Below are 21,254 nucleotides of genomic sequence, written 5' to 3' on the forward strand. Positions count from 1 at the left end.
TTTTTGATCTCTCCTAAGAGTGCAGTCTTTTGTGGAGTGCTTGCCTGCACATTTCACGTAGGCGAATTCTCTTTGGCAGTACTCCTGTGTGTGCCTGAATGATTGGCAACGCTTCAACTGAGGAATCAGATTTGTATTTCTCCTTAATAGTTCGATTTTTACGCTTATTCCTATTATTGATTTAATGGTGAATATCTTTTCAATATTTTCTTTCTTATGAAAGGTGAGGATAAATAGTTGCAATCCTTTGCTTTGTGTAACCCTCTCTTCATTTTCTTTCTGTATTGTTTTTTTTTAATTATATTTTTAGTTTCAAGGACTATATCGCTTTCTTCGCATGATGGACGTAGCACCTATCTAATATTTAAAAATTTTGTTAAATAAACATTACAAAAAAAAATTACAAACATTAACAAACAAAATATACAAAAATAAATAAAAAATAAAAAAGCCAAAGAAAACAAGAAAAACAAAAAGGAAGAATCATAATCTCGTCACGTTCACGCCGTGGTTCTGAGTTATGCTAAGAACGAAATAAAAATTTTTAAAACAATACGTTTTTACAGTAATACAACATTTTTAGAATCAATAAAATTGGAGAGAAACAACCAATGTACTCACCCCGATACTTATATGTTCGGAGTCTCAGACGATGTAATTTATTTAGTAAATATTCTAATAATTTTTATTCATAGGACTCTCTCTAGAAATTAAAAGTGATTATAGACTGATACGAAATGTCACTTAGAATCGATAAAACTATCGAAATACAACCAGCGTTTCATCTTTATACTCAAAAATATACGTTTTCGAGGTAATATAATTGTTTAAAAAAATTTTTAATTGTTTTTATCATCAAAATTCTCTGGAAGGGTAATATACCTAGCCTAGAACTATGTTACGTCCAGACTCGGGGAAGGATGAGTCGACGGAAGGGCGTAACAACTATCTTTTATTATCCCGAAGTTTAAACGTCTCGTGGCGTTTGGAATCAGGTCGAACGAACTGACAGGTGCGTAAAGCAGGGTAAACGACTGAGTCGCTATTACACTGTTTTCGGAAATTCGCTCGGCAGTCCCTTTTTGGTAAGAGAATTTAATCTCTTTTACGTGGGATGGGACCAAGTGCGATCTTTATCTAGGAACGAGTGGGGGATTAATAAAAGGGTTACTTAAGTTTAAATTTATTCATTTTAAGATTAATGATAGGTATACATGATTATATAAAAAAAATAAATATATAATACTGGTTGTGTTCTTAGTGTGTGAGTGTGTCCATGTGTGTGTGTGTGTTTAATTCGCGGATGTTATATTAATACGGAGGGCATCAATCAGAATGACGAGTGAAAGATTCTATCAACATTTAGGTTCTGACTGGTTAATACAATATAAAAATATATTTGATTTAAGGATAAAAAAATAAGATCAAAATCAATATGTATAAGTAAATTAGCGTATATGTTAATAACGGTCGGAAATATAAAATTGGTCGCTCGCATACGTGTTAGATTAAGATCAGGAGTTAAAACTTTCTAAGATTTGTCACCGGCACGGGTTAATGATTTAAAAGAATAAGACATTCTTCGGAAAGTTTTGATTTAAATAAGAAACAAGACAAAAAGGAGGAAAAGAAATATTATTCAATTAAACTTACTTTTTTAAATAGTAATTCAGAGATGGAGGGATTGCGAGTTTGTACGGTGTTTTGCTTTGCGTTTCATGTCGACAGCCCGATGTTCGATTCGTGGTTGACCTAGAGATGATTCCAAGTGAGGACAATGATGGCACAAGTGCCTAACTCGCGAAGCACAGAGTAAGACTGCGTGAAGTTGAAAACAGAAAAAAGTGTGTCTAAATGTCTCTTCGAGTTCCCTTTTTATAATTCTCTTTTCGGAGTGTATTCTAATTCCAAGAGCGGGAATCTTCCAAAAACTTCAACGAATTGGAGTTGCGTAGAAGTGAGGATTCTTCATCTTAAGGAATTAAAAATTGTGCTAATGTCTTTATTAGGCGGGGTGTTTCTCCTACTTTTCGAATTTTTACCCGTGATGATCGTCGATTGGTGATCTCGATATCAGTTCAAATCTCTTGAGCATTAGATTTCCCTTGCGCACGTGATTTGATTAGAAAAAATCTTACTTCCTTATGATTATTTTTATCAATATTAGCACAGCTGTGTTTACTGAATATTTCGTCACAGAAGTTTCGTCATTATTGATTTAGTTGTGTTTGTCAGATATTTTCTTAGAAGGAATTTTATCATCTTTTCGATATCAATTTATTCTTTCGCTGGAAAATTCTATTGCGAGGGTATCTACTGATTTTTTATTACTTTTAGGCGACCGGCGCAGTTTCGTCACCGGTTTCTCGCGTCTTTCTCACGGTTACTCATAGATATAGATATTGACAAGTGACTAAATGTTTAAAGAAATGCGTGGCTCAAGATGCTCTATTTACCGAACGACTCAGTTTGATCACCGATCGATTATCGTTGCCGCAACGTTGCGGAAGGAAGGAATCGTGGAGTCGCCAGGACGTAACAACTATATGAGAATTGTTTTAGAATAAGCAGAACTATTGAAAATCGACCGGCGTCTCATTTCTATATCTATAGATATAGGGATTTATTTGTTTTTATTTCATCTTAATTAATATTTTTTTGCTTTTAAAAGGCAGAACTCTTCTTAGAACTCATGTAGAAAGATAAATCTTTTCAATTCTGACAATTACTAATAAGGAAGAATGTCGTAAGATAAAATGTAACGCTGCGTGAAGTTGGTGTCTCAGTTTGTCCTAAAGCATTTTCGTTGGTTTAATAGGCAGGACTATTTATTTAAACTGTCAAGAACTCTAGAACTATTGAAAATAAAAAATAAAAACTCTTAATTATTTATGATTTTCCGCAAAATAATACGCCAGTTTCACGCATACAGAAAGTAGCGATATGACATCCTATATATTAGACATTTGATTGGTTAATTTCTTCTTCATGCATATACAAGGTATCCCAAAGCATCTTAGACAACGCTCGTGAACTAGTAGAGTACAGTAAACTGAACAAAAAAGTCCTTTATCATTTTGCAATTTTTGCAATAATTATTGAAATATTAATTAAAAAGGATTGACGAATGACGATTAACGCATCTCGCACGGCTAGACCGTGGGACGTATGTTCTAGGCGTACAAGCTTCGCAATATCGCACAGCAACGAAAAGTTTGGCCTCGCGACGAGAGTCAGGGTACGCTCGAAATCAAACTTTTCATTGCCATGCAAAACTCGCCGCTAGCACGCCTAGAACGTCCTATGGTGTAGCCATGCAAAACTCGCACTCATTTGTTAAATCTTCTTAATTAATATTTCAATAGTTATTGCGAAAATTGCAAAACGGTAAAGGATTTTTCTATTCAATTTACTGTACTCTACTAGCCCACGAGTGTTGTCTGGAGTGCTTTAAGACACTCTATACATGAATATACATTATACATCTATGCGAATAATTTATCTGGATAGGACCTAACCTTATTTGGGATATTTATAAATATAATGTCGATGTGTCAGTGTCATATGCGTCCAAAGCGTAATTTATCTTGTAATTTCGCGATACTTGTCACTGCGATATAGCGACAATTCGTCGAAAAGTGCGTCGGTGTCGGTGAATATATGCACGTTGCGGGTTGCGGGGTTGCCGGATTGCAGGGTTATGGGCTAAGAGCTAAGAGTAAAGAATAATAAGAGTAAGCATATCGGTAAACTAATCGCAGTAGTATGCACTGAACTATATACCATACTGGACGCGTATGGCAATCCCCCACCACTAGTACCGCGGCCACTAAAGGATAGCTGCAGCTCTTCAGAGCTGTCTCTTTTTATTGTGAACTACCATGACTGAAAACATCATCCTTCCATGTAAACATATCAAATCACACGCAATTTTCAATACCACGCGAATATTTATTACTGTAATAGATGGTTGAAAACGTTAAGAAGCAGAGAGTTAAAATAAATATGAAGAATGGTAAAGTCTATCTTAATAAACTGCACATCAAACTATATGCATATAATGGTTTTAGAACCATTAGGATAATACATCTAGTCACGTGGTCGACATAGTTAGATAGACAAGAACAGGTCTGAGGAGCGACAACTCTCGCTGTCCCACATTTCTGGCCGCCAATCAGCAGAGCCGTGCACGTTCTAGTGTGGTATATAGTTCAGTGGTAGTATGTCATTATAACTATGGTGTGTAAGTGACAAAGTGTGCTACTGCGCTGGCCTTTCTACTGACCAATAAGAGAGCGTGACAAGATTCCGCCATCTTGTATAATTTAAATGGATATCAAAACGAAGATTCGAGCAAGAAAAGATTTTAATGAAAAACCTTTTGTATGTAATTATAATTATGGTAAATATATTTTTAGAAAATAATAAATACAAACATATAAATATAAATAAACAAATATAAGACACATAAACACATATAAGAAACAATAAACATATAATAAACAATAGAGGATACATAATAAACAATATAGAAGATATAATAAAAATGAAATTAGTTTTCCTTTTTGAATTTTTTTTTATTGCATTTTGTGTGCGCTCTGCGCATTACAAGTACACGGTTCACGCTTGTGTGTATGTCCCCTCCATTACGGAGTCGTGTTTCTCGCGTCTCAATTTTGGCATCAATGCTATTAGTCGCTTTTTGCAGGCTTTATATACAATACATTTTATGACAAAAACTTGAATACGAGTTTATAGAATAAATAGTATGCCGCATAGCGGTAAGCGAATGAATTATAAACCCGCGGTAGTCAATCACTAGCGATTTTTCCGTAAAAGTATAATGTTCATTAAGGATTAATTAATACCGATTATTATACTGGGTAGCCCATTTTAATCCATCCAGTCGAATATCTCAAAAACCAAGCCCGGAAGAGAAAAATGTTTCTGACAAAAGTTGTTTGGTTTCGAGGGGGCCATAAGATGGTATCATTAATTTGACCTTGAAGAGTCATTTAAAGGTCACGTGAAAGTCACCAAAATTTTTTTAAATAGCACCCCCTATTTTTTATTACATATTCCTGTAGCTGACCTCGAGAGCTTTCTAAAACATTATAATCAAATGTTTTTTCATTGAGTACTTTTCGAGTTATAAAGCTCCAAAGTTGCAATTTGAAAAAATTCAATGGCAGATGGATTGGGCGACGAGGAGCCATCGCATGGTCTCCACGATCACCTGATCTGACTTCACTTGATTTTTATTTATGGGGGTATATTAAAAATGTGGTTTATGAGCATGCGCCTACAACTAGAGAAGACATGATAGAGAGGATAAGAGTAGCTTGCACAAATATACCGCGAGCTGTCTTACTCAAAATCGTCAGGCACTTCGAAAATAGGTTGGAATTATGTATTCAAGCCAATGGAGATAATTTTGAACAGTTCCTTCCATAGAGATCATGCCTTGACTAGCTGGAACATACTCGGATCTTACCTTCACTGGTTGGATCATGTCCAAATCTTGCCTTCACTGGCTGGAACATACTCGGATCTTACCTTCACTGGTTGGATCATGTCCAAATCTTGCCTTCACTGGCTGGAACATACTCGGATCTTACCTTCACTAGCTGCATCATGCCTAGATCTTGCCTTGACTGGCTGGATCATACACGGACCTTGCTTTGACTGGCTGGATCATGCTCGGATCTCGTCTTGACTGGCTGGATCATGTAAGGTAAGACTATCGAAAAGTGAATATTTTACGAGATTTTTTGAATTTTTTCAAATTGCAACTTTGGAGCTTTATAACTCGAAAAGTACTCAATGAAAAAACATTTGATTATATGGTTTTGGAAAGCTCTCGAGATCAGCTACAAGAATATGTAATAAAAAATAAGGAGTACCATTTAAAAAAATTGAGGTGACCTTCACGTGGCCTTCAAATGACTCTTTAAGGTCAAACCAATGGTACCATCTTATGGCCCCCTCGAAACCAAATAACTTTTGTCTGAAACATTTTTCTCTTCCGGGCTTCGTTTTTGAAATATTCGATTGGATGTATTAAAATGGGCCACCCAGTATATAACTATACGCTCAGCAGGTGGCAAAACAGAACAGACATACGATATACTATCTTTTTCTCTCATCAGATATAGACATAAACATCATCAATCTGCAAACTCATATGATATATTGACAAAAATTTTACTTTGTCGATATGAAGTGAATATTAATGTATGACCACAAATACGTTTTATGAGATTTTTTCTGTCTTTATTATAATGTTACATACATATTGCGTTAACATTTACTTAGAGGTTTATTAGATGTCTATTAGATGTCAAAAATGATTTGGAGCCCAAAGAGTGTTTCATAAACAATGCACTTCTATTGTGTGAATACTAAATTTTAATAGTGTCTAAAAAATTTAATGACACAAAATTACATGGCATTTAATTCATATGTATATCCGATCTCACGTTTCTTCCTGAAATATTATCGATGTCGATGCAGTAATTCATAGCATCTCGAGTTGAAGACTACGCAGATACTAAATCGTATCAAGTTTTACATTCGTTTACTGGTTCGTGAATAAATTCCAAATAAGATGAAATCTTCAAATAATATTGGAGTGAATATGGAATATTGGTGGATACTGTTGTCGACGACGATTGTGGGAACTCTTGGAGCTATCTATTATCTCTGCAGAAATTATAATTTCTTTCAAAGATGCGGTGTCATCTACATACCGCCTGTTCTAATATTGGGCGCCATGGTGCCGGTCATATTTCGTTGAATGTCATTTGCTGATTTTATCCGTAAGATATATAATTTCAATCCGGATGCAAAATATTATGGATTTTACGCTACAACAAATCTGGTCATTTTGCTTCGCGATTTGAAACTTATTAAAGCCATTCTTGTTAAAAATTTCGAGGCGTTTCTCGATTGTCCCAGTTTTATCGATTCGAATGAATTTTTGGTTACGCAGAATCTATTTTCCCTTCACGGAGAAAAGTGGCAGAACATGAAAAATCTGTTGAGTTCCTGCTTTGCGTCCGGTAAGATAAAGACCATGTTCACATTGATGTTAGAATGTGCTGTGAATTTTACTAAATCTTTATCAACTTTGTCAACGAATAATAACGGTGTTGATATGAAAGACCTCTTCGAAATACACGAACGACGTCATTGCCATATGCGTTTACGGAATCAAAGTCGATTCTATGAAGGATTCGACAAACAAGTTTTATATTTACGGCAAAGACATCTCAGAGGCTAACATTGCAAAGTTTGTTTTTTTCGAACCTTTCCCAGACTCTGGCGAATTCTCAATTTAAAGTTAATAAACAAACGCATGTCGAACTTTTTCAAAAACATTGTAAGAGCTACACTCGCCGCACGTGATGTCGAACATGTTGTACATACGGATATGATACAATTGATGATGAACATCAGGGACAAAGAGGATCGAAGAAAGTTGAATATCGACGAAATAACCGCGCAAATATTCTTCTTTTTCCTTAGCGGTTTTAAGACCAGTTCAACTACGTTATCTTTCGCAGCTTATGAAATCGTGGCTAATCCGGAAGTTCAGATGAGAAGTACTACGAAGATCCGGATAGATTTATCCAGAAAGATTTTTGAACAATAAGACGTATCACAACTCGTTTCGCTACATGCCTTTTAGATTAGGACGAAGAATGTGTCTAGGCAATAGGTTCGCTATACTGAAAATCAAGCTTTTGTTGTTTTATTTGTTAGCGCGATTCGAACTGAAACCATGCGCGAAAACTATAATACCGTTGGGATTTAGCAAAAAAGATCTGTTAATGAAACCGGAAGGTGAATTCTGATTGAATGTTCAGCGTAGAAACAATAATACATATCCTACATCCACATAGAAAAGAATTCTAGAATTGAATAAGATTTTAATCAAATTCCTTTGAAAAATCAATAAAAATTTAAATCAGAAGTGCAATAGTTAAATACAAAAATATAAAAATGGAGTAAAGAAATAATGCGTATCGTATAATGAGCTCTCAAAAGTGACAAGAAATGGAAATCTTGAATCTGAAAACTCTATGCAAAAAGATGAAAATTGAAACAACATGTATTACATTATTTATACATTTATATTAGATTTTTATGTTTATCAAATACATGCTTGTTTTCTTCTAGAATACAATATATTTATTTTCTTTGTGAGATAAGCGTAGTGCATAGCAAAAGTTTTGAATTATTTCAATTATGTTATATATATGTGTGTGTGTGTGCACATGATATTATATATATATATATATATATATATATATATATATATATATATATCAGGGTTGGGAAGTAACGCGTTACTTGTAACGCCGTTACCGTTACAGTTACTTTTTTTCCGTAACTGTAACGGTAATGGCGTTACAAATTTTATTTGTAATGGAAAAAGTAACTTCGTTACATTTTTCGGTAACGAGTAACGAATTTAACAGTTACTTTTATCGTTACTTTTTTCAAATTTTTTGATTTATTTAAGATATTATTCTTGCTATTGTGCGTGATAAAATTTTTATCCTAACCGTAAAGCCATAAGCAAATCGACCAATTAGCATTCTTATTATGTTGTAAAAATGCTTGAATGTGATTGATCAACTTATGGCTCTTGCAGACGCGATATCCAATGAGAGCTTTATCTTTTCGGAAAAGCAGAGCTCTCATTTACTACCAGTTCTAAGTACCTTGCAACGAAAATTAGAAAATCTCAATAAATCTGACCTTATAGATTGCCATTCATTAGTTGAAGCTATTCAGCAAGGTTTAAATAAAAGGTAACTTATTAATTTGATTAATACATATGTTATTTAATTTTAAATAAGGATTTAATTGAAAAATATTATTTTATTTTAAACTATTGATTCAAAAGTATTAATTTCAATAAAACAAACAATGTCGCTTAATTTACTATATTTGATTTTAGATTTCTTACAATATTTGAAACAAAAGAATTAATAATAGCAGCATGTTTACATCCAAAATTTAAGTTAAACTGGTTAACCGGAGAAAAAAGAAAACGTGCTGAAAATTACTTGGAGGATTTATTGGGAATCCGATCAACTGAAAATTCTCCAAAAGCTGGAAAATCTGACGATCACGATGATTTTTTCATTTTTGAGCAAAAAACGGTGCAAAATGAATCTGAACAAGAAGAATTGCAACCGTTTTTAAAATCAAATAATTGTAATATAGAAATGTTAAACGACTATCCAAAACTTAAAAAACTTTTTATTAAATATAATACAGCTCTACCAAGCAGTGTATCTGTAGAAAGAATGTTTAGCATCGGTGGCTCTGTATTAACACCACAAAGAGGGCATTTAAATGATGATACTATGGAGCAACAAATTTTATTAAAAATTAATAAAGAATTTCGATAAAATTTAATCATTTATTTTGTAATAAACCTTGAATGAAATCTTGCTTACAATTTTTTAAAAGTTTTTCTTATGCAAAATAATTTATTAGTTTGTATCGTAAAAAAGTAACGGAAATTGTAACGACTCGTTACTTTTTAATAGCTGTAACGGTAACGAGTTACTTTTTAAAATTGGTAACGAGTAACGGTAACGAGTTACTTTTTCGAAAAAATAACGGTAACGGTAACGAGTTACTTTTATAAAGTAACTTTCCCAACCCTGATATATATTATAAAATAAATGAAACAGTAAATAAAACATTAAATATAATTTGTCAATAACGAATAATTGTCAATAACAATAAAGAATGAATACAATTTAAACAATAATGAAAAACGTATATAAATATTAATACTTTTTGTTTGTCAATTTTTTTATTTTTTTCTGGGATTTTCTTTTATAATTTTCTGTATTTATTTTTTTATTAATTTCTCGCAAACGAATATAAATTCGCGTCCTGTATATGAGGCATAATAGTACCTCTAAAGGTATCACTAAAGTCTGTTTGTTTTTTCTCACTTTTTCAGCAATTATTTTAAAAATTTCGGATTTTTTACTGATAAATGAACCATGAAAATTTTCAAATTCTGAATTCATTATTTCTGCCGTTTTAATCAATTTAATGGACGGACTAATCATTCCTCCTTTCGAAATATGATAAATCCAGTCTTCATCTGAATTAGCTAGTAGTTTTGTAGGAGTTTCTAAAAATGGTATTTATTTCGGAACCTAGATGCTGCGTAACCGGTAATATATTTTAACTATACTTTATTCTGTATAACATCGGATACATTTATAAAATCTTCAAATTGCTCTGGAGGATAGAATTCTTCAGGATCGGGGGAATAATTAAAGTAGCTTACGTTACCTATGTCAGAAACATTAATATTGACGATTATAATTATTGGCGTTTTTTAATTCATCGATTGTTCAATCGCATGATGCGCAAATACAGCATATGCAGCAAAGTGTTGAATTTGCACATTATACAATTGAGTAATTGATGAATTAAAAAACTCGTCACATAGTGATAAACAATAATAATTTACTAGGGAAAAAATATTTCATATGTTTAAGTGTACTCATATGAATACATCACAATTAAACAATGAATTTTTATATATTACGTTATTAATACTAATAATGATGGAAATGATTAATACGTTGTTAATATTATAATAAAAATTTATATCTTTAATTTCTATCTTTAAAAGTAATTCTTACATAATCATTACAATTACCACATTAATGATTTATCAATTAAATAGTAAATATTAATACAATATATATTTCAGTACAATTGCAGTCAATAGGATTACAAATTTAATAGCTTACCAATATTATTGTATTCAAATCCTTCCAAATCAACATTCTTATCTGTTTGATATTCTTCAGTGAATTCCTCCGAAATGTTGCAAAATTGTATTTCTTTAATGATTTCATAATCCACTTGATTATTATTTTCCGCATTCTCTTCATTGCTGTTAGATAATTCATCAGACATACTAGTAAGGCAAGTTTCATTACCTACCAAATTTTGCTACTTTTGTTAATTTTGTTAAATTTTGTTACTTCCTTCAATAAAAACATAACTGTCGAATGTTTTCCTAATATGTACCATCGGAATCTGTATCTAAGATCGAGTACTGTCGGTCTATCATTACAAGCTCCCATTGCTCGTATATATACGCAAATAAATTCTCCACTACATCCTGATTGAGCCGAGTAGTCATTATGTATGTCACAGGATACTGAGTATATTCGAACATTTTCATATCATTATATTTTCATATTATATAAATTTTTTAATAACTTACTTATCAAAATTCCTCTTTGAAAAGGAAGTAAATTGTTCCTTTTCCCAATTCGCATATCTTTAACGAGTAAGGAAACTTTAGCCAAAAGTTTGTTTTGTTTCTCAGCATTTATGCCATATGCATGCATTCCAAAATATGAGCCACATTTACTCAAAGAATTGAATAAATTAAACCAGTCATTAAATAGTCTAATAAATTTTGCAGTTTCAGACCATTTCAAACAATCCTCTATAAATCCTTTCTCGCCACACCATTTTAGAGTGGTAGCATTTGTGTTAGAAAAAACCTGTGTGGCAAGTTTGACGTTTTGTCGCTGCGTTCCTTTCACGTCTAGATGAAATCGCGACAATTTATGTACAATTTTTAGATCATTGCCATCAATTTGAATTAGCCTTTCTAGGCAGGTTTTACTTATGTAATGACCATTTATGTAAAATCCGGAGTCAAATAAATTGTTATGTAACAATTTTATTAGGTGCGGTACATCGATAAATACATTTATTTTTATTTCTTCATCGCATGGATGTGTAGAAAGTACGTTTTACCTTCCGCACTATCAATGCCCAGTTCATTGAGTAACTTTTGATTTGTTGGCTCTAAATTACAGGTTACTGCAACAACCGTGTAACCAATCTCATGCAATTTAGCAATTATAGTTCTTAATATATGTTTGGTTATGTTTTGGTCATTCATAATAAACAGGTTGCTTCCATTTGGTGAACAAACCTTTGGCAACAGCAACTTGACATTTTTCGTGCGGTCCTATGACTCTTTCCTATCTCCATTCAATTGCCGCTTGGTTGGATAGATGAATTTCATCAAAACATAATGTGGTTATTTTGTCCATGTTAGTCATGTTTTGGCCTTTATGTTTCATAATAAGGAAAACATGTTCCAAAATACCATTGTCAACATTGAATGTAGCAACCCATCTACGAAGTGTCGACAATGCGGGATGTGGCACATTCCGTGCTTTTTGTAAATATCTGTAAGCTTTAGGACTTACAGTGCATAGGAATATTGCAGCAGCTATATCCTCTGACGACCAATGAATCTTCTTCTTATGCAGATTTAACAACAATTGAATTTGTCTGGGAATAAATATTGAACTTAAAATTTTTCGTACTCTTATGTCTGAATTTACTTTTACGCTTTTTCGTTGCTTAAAAAATTCCCTTTCTTAATATTTATTTCGGGCTAATAATCTTTGGCACATTCTTTACATTTCTGCTCTGTTTTAGTGTTTTCTTTGGGATTTAAAATTTCATATAAATCAAAATAAAAACAATATTATATTAATAATAAAAATACAATTATAAATTTACAGATAGTTATAAATTTACTATATATGAGTGATACTAAAATTGTAATATAACAAAAACGATTTTATCTATTTTTGTTACAATTCTTACCGGTATCAAATGATTGAGAATATGAAGAGTCATTAAAATATTCTACAATTTGATGTTTTACATTCGATTGCCCTTCTGTACAAATTAACTGAGCCATTACAGTTTCATTGGATACTGAATTAATAAAAGATAATTAATATTTCACTAATAGAACAAATAATCGTAATTAGATAAAAGGAAAAATTTAATATTTAAAATATAAATGTATAATTTATAATACTGAAAATTTAAAAGAATAGTTAGATAGTAGGATAATCACATGTATTTTACGTACAAAGATTAGTACATTTAAGAACATGCGATAAATGAAGTATTACATTTATTCACAATTGATTCTAGATTTTCTGGTTTTTTTGAGCGTATGTCCTACTCCCAGAACAGATCGCATCCATGAAGCTTCTTTATATACATTTGCATCAAAATAGATCGAACAGATACGAGCTATACAGATATAAAATATTTGTTATTATAAAAACAATATTTATTATTATTGTTTTTGTTATTATTATTTATTTTATTAACAAATATAATAGTATTTATAAAGGCAACTAGGTAAAATAAACGTTTATTTAACATATCATTTTTTACATTAATATTTTCATTTTTGCAAATAACTTCCCAGTAAGCAATTTGATTACAAATTGTTGCCAAATTGGCATCAAATTTGCTCAAAACTTGGTAACAAATCCAGTGCCATCTGTGTCCGCATTAAGCTTGTGTTTTGGTGACAAAGCTTGTTGACATAACCTGACAGCAAATTGACGGCAAAAACCGAGCAAAGCTTGACATGATTTGACGTCAAATTGATGGCAAAAATCGACCAAGATCTGCGCAAGACAATCTGATAGCAGATTGTCGGCAAAAACCGAACAAATTCTGCAGCTTTTGGCCATTCATATAAAAATATATATTTAAATAGATTTAAAGCCTTAATCCTAAGTAACAAAATGATGATAAGTTTTGATCATAAAATGACCATTAGATAATTAGACATTATATAAAATCATATATTAATATGTTAAAACATATAAGTAAATTCAAATAACTTAATTTATAAAATTAAAGATCTTTTTGGACAGAAATGTTTGAATAAGTAAAAATCGAACAATTATCTGTCCGATTTGCCAAAAATCAATTCAATATCTGAATTTCCTGTATAAGAATTATGTCAAAAATTGAACTGATAGAAATATATATATGATAATATTATTAGCATTTAGTAGGCTTTATATACACTCATGACAAGAATTTGAATACGGGTATAGATAATGAATAACGCGCCGCATAGCGATAAGCGACTGAACTATTTTATAATACTTTGTAATAAGCTGTAGATTTTGTTCGGTTTTTGCTGCCAATTTGTCATCAGATTGCGCACTCTAGATCCTGCTCAGTTTTTGCCGACAATCTGATGTCAGTCATGTCAGCAAGCTTTGCTCGGTTTCTGCCGCCAATTTGCTGTGTAGTTATGTTAGCAAGCTTTGCTTGATTCTTGCCGGCAATCTGCCAGCTTAATCGGTAATAACAACTCTTGTACCAAATTTGTAGCCTTTTTGCTGTCAATAATTTGTAGCAAGCACTTGGCAATATCTGTTAGAACAGACCTGGCTGACTGGGTTTCCACTGGTCACTTCTAATTGGATCTGTAGAAAATCTAAAAAACATAAGATTTTCAGATCCCTTTTTCCCGTGTAATTTTGGCAACTATTTACTGCATATGAAGGCATATTAATATCAATTCCAAATCACACACTCGTATAATTAATCCGATATTGCAGTACAGACTACCAAAATTAAGGTTAGATGCCTTTCGACATAAACACAGGAATTTAAAAATGGAGGTAGCTGGTACAATGCGCAGAACGATGTGAAAACGCGTCTTTAGTATGAGCATACCTTACTTTCTTTCCACTAGGATCACAGCCATCTTGAGTGTCCACTTTTTTTATGTTTTTCAGGGCCATTTGTTACCTTACTTGTTCCAGTCTGTATTTATTTTGCGCACGATTACTGATTTTAAATAAGTGAGAAGGAAAGCCAGTATTAGACTAAAAAAATGTTATTAATAAGTGCTAATTGTAAGATCAGGATGCATTGTCAGTCCTTTGAGATACTTCCAGTATCTCTGTCATGCTGCAATTCGCCCATGAGCGGCCATCTTGACCGTCCATTTATACAGGGTGTCCGACAAGTAAGTGACCAAACAAAAGATGAAGGTAGATTGGATTAAACTGAGTTGAAAAGTCCATTTTTTTTTTATAACGCTTAATAAAGGAGTTATTGATTAAATCTGTCCAATCAGCATCTTTAGCCGCGCGCTTGGTAATGTGCGTGAGCTCTCTATCGCCACGACGACGCACACTATCAGGCGAACGTCTCACCAATGTGCATCCGGCTAAAGGTCGGCGCTGATGGATAATAACTCCTTTATTAGGCGTTATATAAAAAAATGGTACAAGACTTTTCTTTTCAGTTTGACCCGATCTACCTCCACCTTTCGTTTAGTCACTTACTTGTTGAACACCCTGTATATAGCCACTTCCGTCCGCTTGCTTAACACCAAATGTTCACTCCTATTATTCTTTTCTCATTGTATTTTGCAGTGCGCCATAAGCACTCGACGGTCGACCCGTCCTCGACAAGTGTCGACCTGTCAATATCGACGAACATCTGCGGCAGTGATGCCAGATTGCCAAATAAGGTCCTGGCTCAGCAGTGGAAAGGTTAACGCACACAGCGTGAATCGCATACATGTGATGCATCAAACTAGCATCAGACAATGCGCGTATTCGCGATTTGTTTATAATTCATGAATAATCTAGATGGAAGATTCATCAAATTTGATCATTCAGATTTCTTTATACCATTCACGAATCATGAATTGCGAAGACGCGTATAATCTGGCGCTAGTTTCACATGTATATACGCGATTCGCGCTTGTGCATTATCCCCTCCACTGTAGACCTATTCTCTAAAGGCCGTATTACACTACAGGTTGCGGGCTTGGTTGTGGTTGGGATTACGGTTGACAGTTGCAGATTGATCAATTAACCGGCAAGCTGTTTTGTTATGATTGGTCAATCCGTTATCGTCAACCGTAACCCCAATCGCAACCGATTCCGCAACCCGTGGTGTAATACGGCCTTAACTTCGTAAAGAATTACGGTTGATAGTTGCGGATTGACCAATCAATCGACAAGCTGCTTTGCTCTGATTGGTCAATTCGTAATCGTCAATCGTAACCCCAACCGCAATCGAGCCCGCAATCCGTAGTGTAATATGGCCTTAACGATGATGTCGTTATCGTTACGCATCGTTGCGCAGCTGAAACATATCGGAAAATAATTGCGCAATGACGTGTAACAATAGCGAATTTGTCATTAAAAGTTACAGAATAGGACTACTGCCAAGCCGGAAGTGAGCCGAGATTCGAGCCCGGGACCTCGACATCATTCTGGCATCACTTTTGGAATAGTAAAATCATATGACCTGATACTTATTTGCGTTACGTACCGATTATTTGCTGGTCGAAAATGGCGAATCATCCATAGACAATGGGTGCGTTCAGGAGACACAACCGTTGAGTAGCAATCGAACGATTGGTTCTTCTAGAACCAACAAATCAACGTCGAGTGTTGACAAGACGATGCTCAACAGTTGTGTTTTTTGAACGCGCCCATAGAATGAACTGAGAGTTGCGATAGATAAACGCGTGCTTGCTGTAGAGAGAGAGATATACTATATGGGAGGCCTATTTTGTCTCTTTTTCTAACATCTCATTGGTGATTTTGTCTCCTTCCATATAGAAAATCACCAATGAGATGCTAGGGAAAGAGACAAACATAGGCCTCCCATATAATGCCTCTTTTTCTATAGCAAGCGCACGTTTGTCTATCTCACAATGCTCAGTCCAGTCTATATATTTATAGAATCATTACGGCGCATATTTTTTGTCGCAATTGTTGCATAACAAAATAATGGGTGTCTTCCGAAATGGGCTGACAATACTGCTGCTGAAATCAACATATTTCAATCGTTCCAAAATTGTCAGTAGACTGTGGCAGCAATGAACATCGGAACGCATTCGCAGTAGAAAAAGAGGCAAAAAAAGTGTAGAGCAATATATTCTATTCAAAAAGGAGTGAAAGTGACATTAACATGGAAAAATTAACTACAATTAGTATACAAAATATTACAAGTTTTATTGATAATTATTGTCAAAGTTCATCATCTTCGAATGATGAAGACTTTTTGACACTTTTTAAAATAGTTTCTAATACTCGAGAAACAAAATTTTTATCTGTAATATCAATAAAATATTATTAAAATTATAAATTTATAACTGTTTATTTATAAAGATTCTTATAATTTTATTTTTATAAAGATTCTCTTCAATTAATTGTAACTTATCTGCTAATGCTTTCTCGTAATCATTTGATGTTAAAAATATTTTGTATGTATTATTTGTACTTCCAATTATTATTTTATATTTGTTTAATGACATGTTGTGATTAATAAAAAAATATTTTCTTCTTTTTCGATTCAATATTTCGTTTTACGAAATCGTCAACCGCCATATGCATTACTGAACTCGTACTTAGGAGTATGTGCAAAATCAGCCGATAGTCAGCAATTTCCTAGGACGTATTTTCGTTAAAAAGGTAGTAATTATTATTCTCTTGCAGTATGCTGAAAACATTTTCGGAAACAGTACTGTCAGTACTTTCAGCGCATTTCGGAAGACAGCATATAGCGGGGAGTACACACTTTTACATAAACGCATAACCACAAGCATAAGAAAATTGATTGGTCCATTTTCTTATGCATAACGAAATTGACCAATCAATTTCCTTATGTTTATGACTATGCGCTTATGTAAAAGTGTGTGCTCCCTGCTTAAATATCAACATATTATTGTGTTAGTATTCTTGAGTGTAATGTATGTTACTGTTTCCAAAACAAGGAAATAAAGATAAATGATAAAATAAATAATCGTCGGCAGTGACAAAACGGTCGTAGAGTTATAGAGTTAATTCATTTGTGAAATAATATACTAATCGGCATTTTTCTGTAAATTGTTTATATATTTTATTTTCATTCGTAAGAATATGATATCGTACAATTATTTTGAAAAATAATATATCGTGTTTGCATATCGCGTTGCGATCATACAACTCTACTATAGCCATATAAATTATGTAACCCTGATACAACTTTACCGTCGATGTGGTTAAAAAGTGAGGTTAATCAATGACAATAAATATTGAGCTAGATATCGTTAAGAGGAATGTTGAATGGTTAAGTGATTGATATAATTTGCTAAATGCGATCAGCCTAACCTAATTTATTCGAAAACCGATTTAAGACTCAATTAAATCACATACTTGAGATAAAAATATTGACTGGATAAAAATGAATTCTTATGGATGGAACAAAGAAATATGCGAGCCGGAATTTGTACGACAAGAAACAAAAAAAATAGAGGTGAGTATATTACGACTTTATTGTTTCAATTTCTAAAACTACTTAAGCCGCGTCCAGACTTATGTCATATCACCGTTTTGTATCATGATTGTGTATCATGATTGGCCAAGTGTGGACGGGGCGCCGTATCGTACTGCGTGTCGTATCTATACGTATCAAGGTGATACGCAGATACGATACAACCAGAACCTATACGAAGATAGCCGACAGAAATTATTAAATATAATTATCTTTAACTTTTCTGAGTGTATTTTATTTGTGATTAATTGTGAGTTTGTTTTTAATGTTTGTGACAAATTAGGTTTTCTGTAATTAACAATTTTAATTTAGTCATGATATCATAATATCATTATATTAATATCATTATCAAATTAGGTTTTTTGTAATTAACAATTTTAATTTAGTCATGATATTGTTGTGCCTCTAGCCGCTAAGGAAGACACCTTTTGGGATTTGTACGCCCAAAGGATTAAGATCCACGATCTAAATAAGACACTCCCGGACGTTAGGAATAAGGTAGTATATTTTACAAGATTTATTACACTGTTCACTTGTTTACGATTATAATGATCGGGCGCGATACGTACGGTATTTTGATACTGTGCAATTGTATTACTGAGCGAGCGAGCGAACGTCGGTGCATCTCGCGCTTATTATATATCTAAATTAATTAGGTCATTGATTAGGAAGGAATATAATGACCATGACCGGAGCATATCTTGACCTATGTGAACTTAGTACCCGACTTTAATAAAAAAAATTTTTCGTACATGCATTCGATTACGCTCGGTTTGTACCCGTTTGTACCACTTTTTATTTTGTTTGTACCTCAAAGGGGTAAAAGTTACGAGGGGTTAAAAAATCATCAGCACCCCACTTTGAGATACAGTAATCTTCCAAATGCCATTTGATTAAGCATTGTTTGTTTTAGAGATATTTCAATTCTCTAAACGGGTGCTGTTTCGTAATCGTTTGTACCCGTTTGTACCGCTTTTCATTTCGTTTGTACCCCTACGGGGGTGAAAGTACCGAATTTTCAAAATGAGGGTAAGAGCTAATTCTGCCATTTTTAGAGATATTTCAATTCTCTAAACGGTACAAACGGGTACAAACGATTACGAAACAGCACCCGTTTAGAGAATTGAAATATCTAAAATATAAAAATGGCAGAGTTAGCTCTTACCCTCATTTTGAAAATTCGGTACTTTTACCCCCGTAGGAGTACTAACGAAACGAAAAGCGGTACAAACGGGTACAAACGATTACGAAACAGCACCCGTTTACAGATTTTGAATATCTTTAAAAATGGCAAAGTTACCCCTTCGACGATTTTTTAATATTCCGTATTTCCACCCCCGTAGGGGTACAAACGAAATGAAAAGCGGTACAAACGGGTACAAACAATGCTTAATCAAATGGCATTTGGAAGATTACTGTATTTTACCCCTTTGAGGTACAAACAAAATAAAAAGTGGTACAAACGGGTACAAACCGAGCGTAATCGAATGCATGTACAAAAAATTTTTTTTATTAAAGTCGGGTGGTAAGTTCACATAGGTCATATCTCGTGCTCCGCTTATCAGTCTGTCTCGTCAGCTACTTACTCAGCTTCCGAGAACTTGACCGTGACTTCCTTTTCTTTGGTCACGTATCTTACTTTTATTTTATTAATAATCTTTTATTCTTTCTTAATTACTTTTCCGTGGGCTCTTTCCCTGATTCTAATACTTTACTTTAATCAGCTCTTTCTCAATCTTTTCTGTTCTTCTTTACTTGTTTTATCTTTTAATATTAAGAAATTGATCGGGTTACGACAATATCATGATGTCATGACTAAACTAAAATTGTTAATTACAAACAACCTAATTTGTTACAAACATTAAAAACAGACTTATAATCAATCACAAACGATTTACAAATGAAATATACTCAGAAAAATTAAAAATAATCATATTTAATAATTTCTACTCGTTAGCTTCATGTAGATATGACCATGATCTATTTAGAGTCGGCATTTCGCCGAAATATTTTTCTTCAATTGTACCGATATCGCACAAGTACATATGAGTATTGGTATGAAAGCATATATTGTATATATAAATAATATGTAATGACAAAATACAAAATGTTCAGTATATCATGCAGTACACTCAAGTTCAATTCCACAAACGTCTCAACAAAATTTTTTTATGTTTTGTTATTACATTTTGTGTTTTGAGAATTATATTGAAAACAATTTGAAAATTTTGAAAAAATACGTTAATATTAATAATATATTTAATTTTATATTATGTAATATATTTAAGATAATAATAGCTTTTCTCTCCTAGCTATTATTGGTTTATTACAAGATATATTAACGTATACATAAAATATTTTTTATATACATGTACAATTACAAAATGGACAACATATTTTTAAAATTTTAACAATTGTTTTAAATATAATTCTCACGCAAAATGTAATAAAGCTTATATAACAAAAAATATTAAAAAATTTTGCTGAGATGTTTATAGAATTGAACTTGAGTCTACTGTATGATATTAAACACCCTTGCACTAAGCCATTATATCCCAGACATCACAAAACATCCTCAGGATCATCCTAAATATATCCAGGACGATTCAGGACATTTGTAGGATGTTTTAAAATATTATTATAAATATACAATATTTTATAAAAATTTAATATGTATACATGATTATTTTCAGTTATGTAGGCTATTTAATATAATTTACAAATTTTAAATATTATAATAAGTATTAATGTTCTATAAATGTCCATTAAATAACCCCTGGATATCTGTAGGATATCTGCCCTATCTTTTATATATGCATCTGGATGTCCTTTGGATTTCTAGAGGACATATACAGGAGCAATTAATTGTTAACATTAATTTTGTTTAATATTAATAATTCAATTTGATGCGCACATTTTCATATATCTAAAATTATTATTTATTTAATATTTGATGAGAAATGTTATCGTGCGCAACATTCCAAAAACATTATAAAAAATAGTATTCAACCGCCAGTTCGTTTGTTTACCGCAATGCGATGCGCGATCTCGTATTTGAG

The 21,254-nt window shown here is 32.8% G+C and overlaps 1 protein-coding gene, 1 long non-coding RNA gene and 1 pseudogene across 14 annotated transcripts in view; 2 read left to right on the plus strand and 1 right to left on the minus strand.

Annotated features, from left to right (window-relative positions):
* Positions 1-21,254, plus strand: part of Calpb (calpain-B) — a 45,680-nt gene that overhangs the window by 17,198 nt on the left and 7,228 nt on the right. The window contains exons 1-3 of one of the 7 annotated variants that reach the window (XM_070295037.1): positions 15,978-16,167; positions 17,966-18,177; positions 18,605-18,693. In XM_070295037.1, the coding sequence (XP_070151138.1) occupies positions 18,120-18,177; positions 18,605-18,693 (147 nt within the window). In that variant the 5' untranslated portion in view covers positions 15,978-16,167; positions 17,966-18,119. Of the gene's footprint in view, positions 1-15,977; positions 16,168-17,378; positions 17,612-17,878; positions 18,178-18,604; positions 18,694-21,254 lie in introns of those variants that run through there. The other 6 variants (XM_070295033.1, XM_070295035.1, XM_070295038.1 and 3 more) reach the window with 6 other exon arrangements.
* LOC138932405 (cytochrome P450 9e2-like) lies at positions 6,485-7,861 on the plus strand (annotated as a pseudogene).
* On the minus strand, positions 10,689-15,604 carry LOC138932842 (uncharacterized). 7 transcript variants are annotated; one of them, XR_011446850.1, is made up of 6 exons: positions 15,207-15,604; positions 14,590-14,851; positions 14,298-14,347; positions 12,968-13,134; positions 12,694-12,807; positions 10,689-12,372 (listed from the first exon to the last, which is right to left on the minus strand). It is a non-coding gene; the product is annotated as an uncharacterized lncRNA (long non-coding RNA). The 7 variants fall into 7 exon arrangements; XR_011446851.1 differs by lacking the exon at positions 15,207-15,604 and having other exon boundaries at positions 10,689-11,176; positions 11,282-12,372; positions 14,590-15,187; XR_011446847.1 differs by lacking the exon at positions 15,207-15,604 and having other exon boundaries at positions 10,689-11,215; positions 11,282-12,372; positions 14,590-15,187.

Source organism: Polyergus mexicanus, unplaced genomic scaffold, assembly GCF_030449975.1.
Source record: "Polyergus mexicanus isolate NDT 795.1 unplaced genomic scaffold, iyPolMexi1.0 SCAF_4, whole genome shotgun sequence".
Taxonomy (NCBI): Eukaryota; Metazoa; Arthropoda; class Insecta; order Hymenoptera; family Formicidae; genus Polyergus; species Polyergus mexicanus.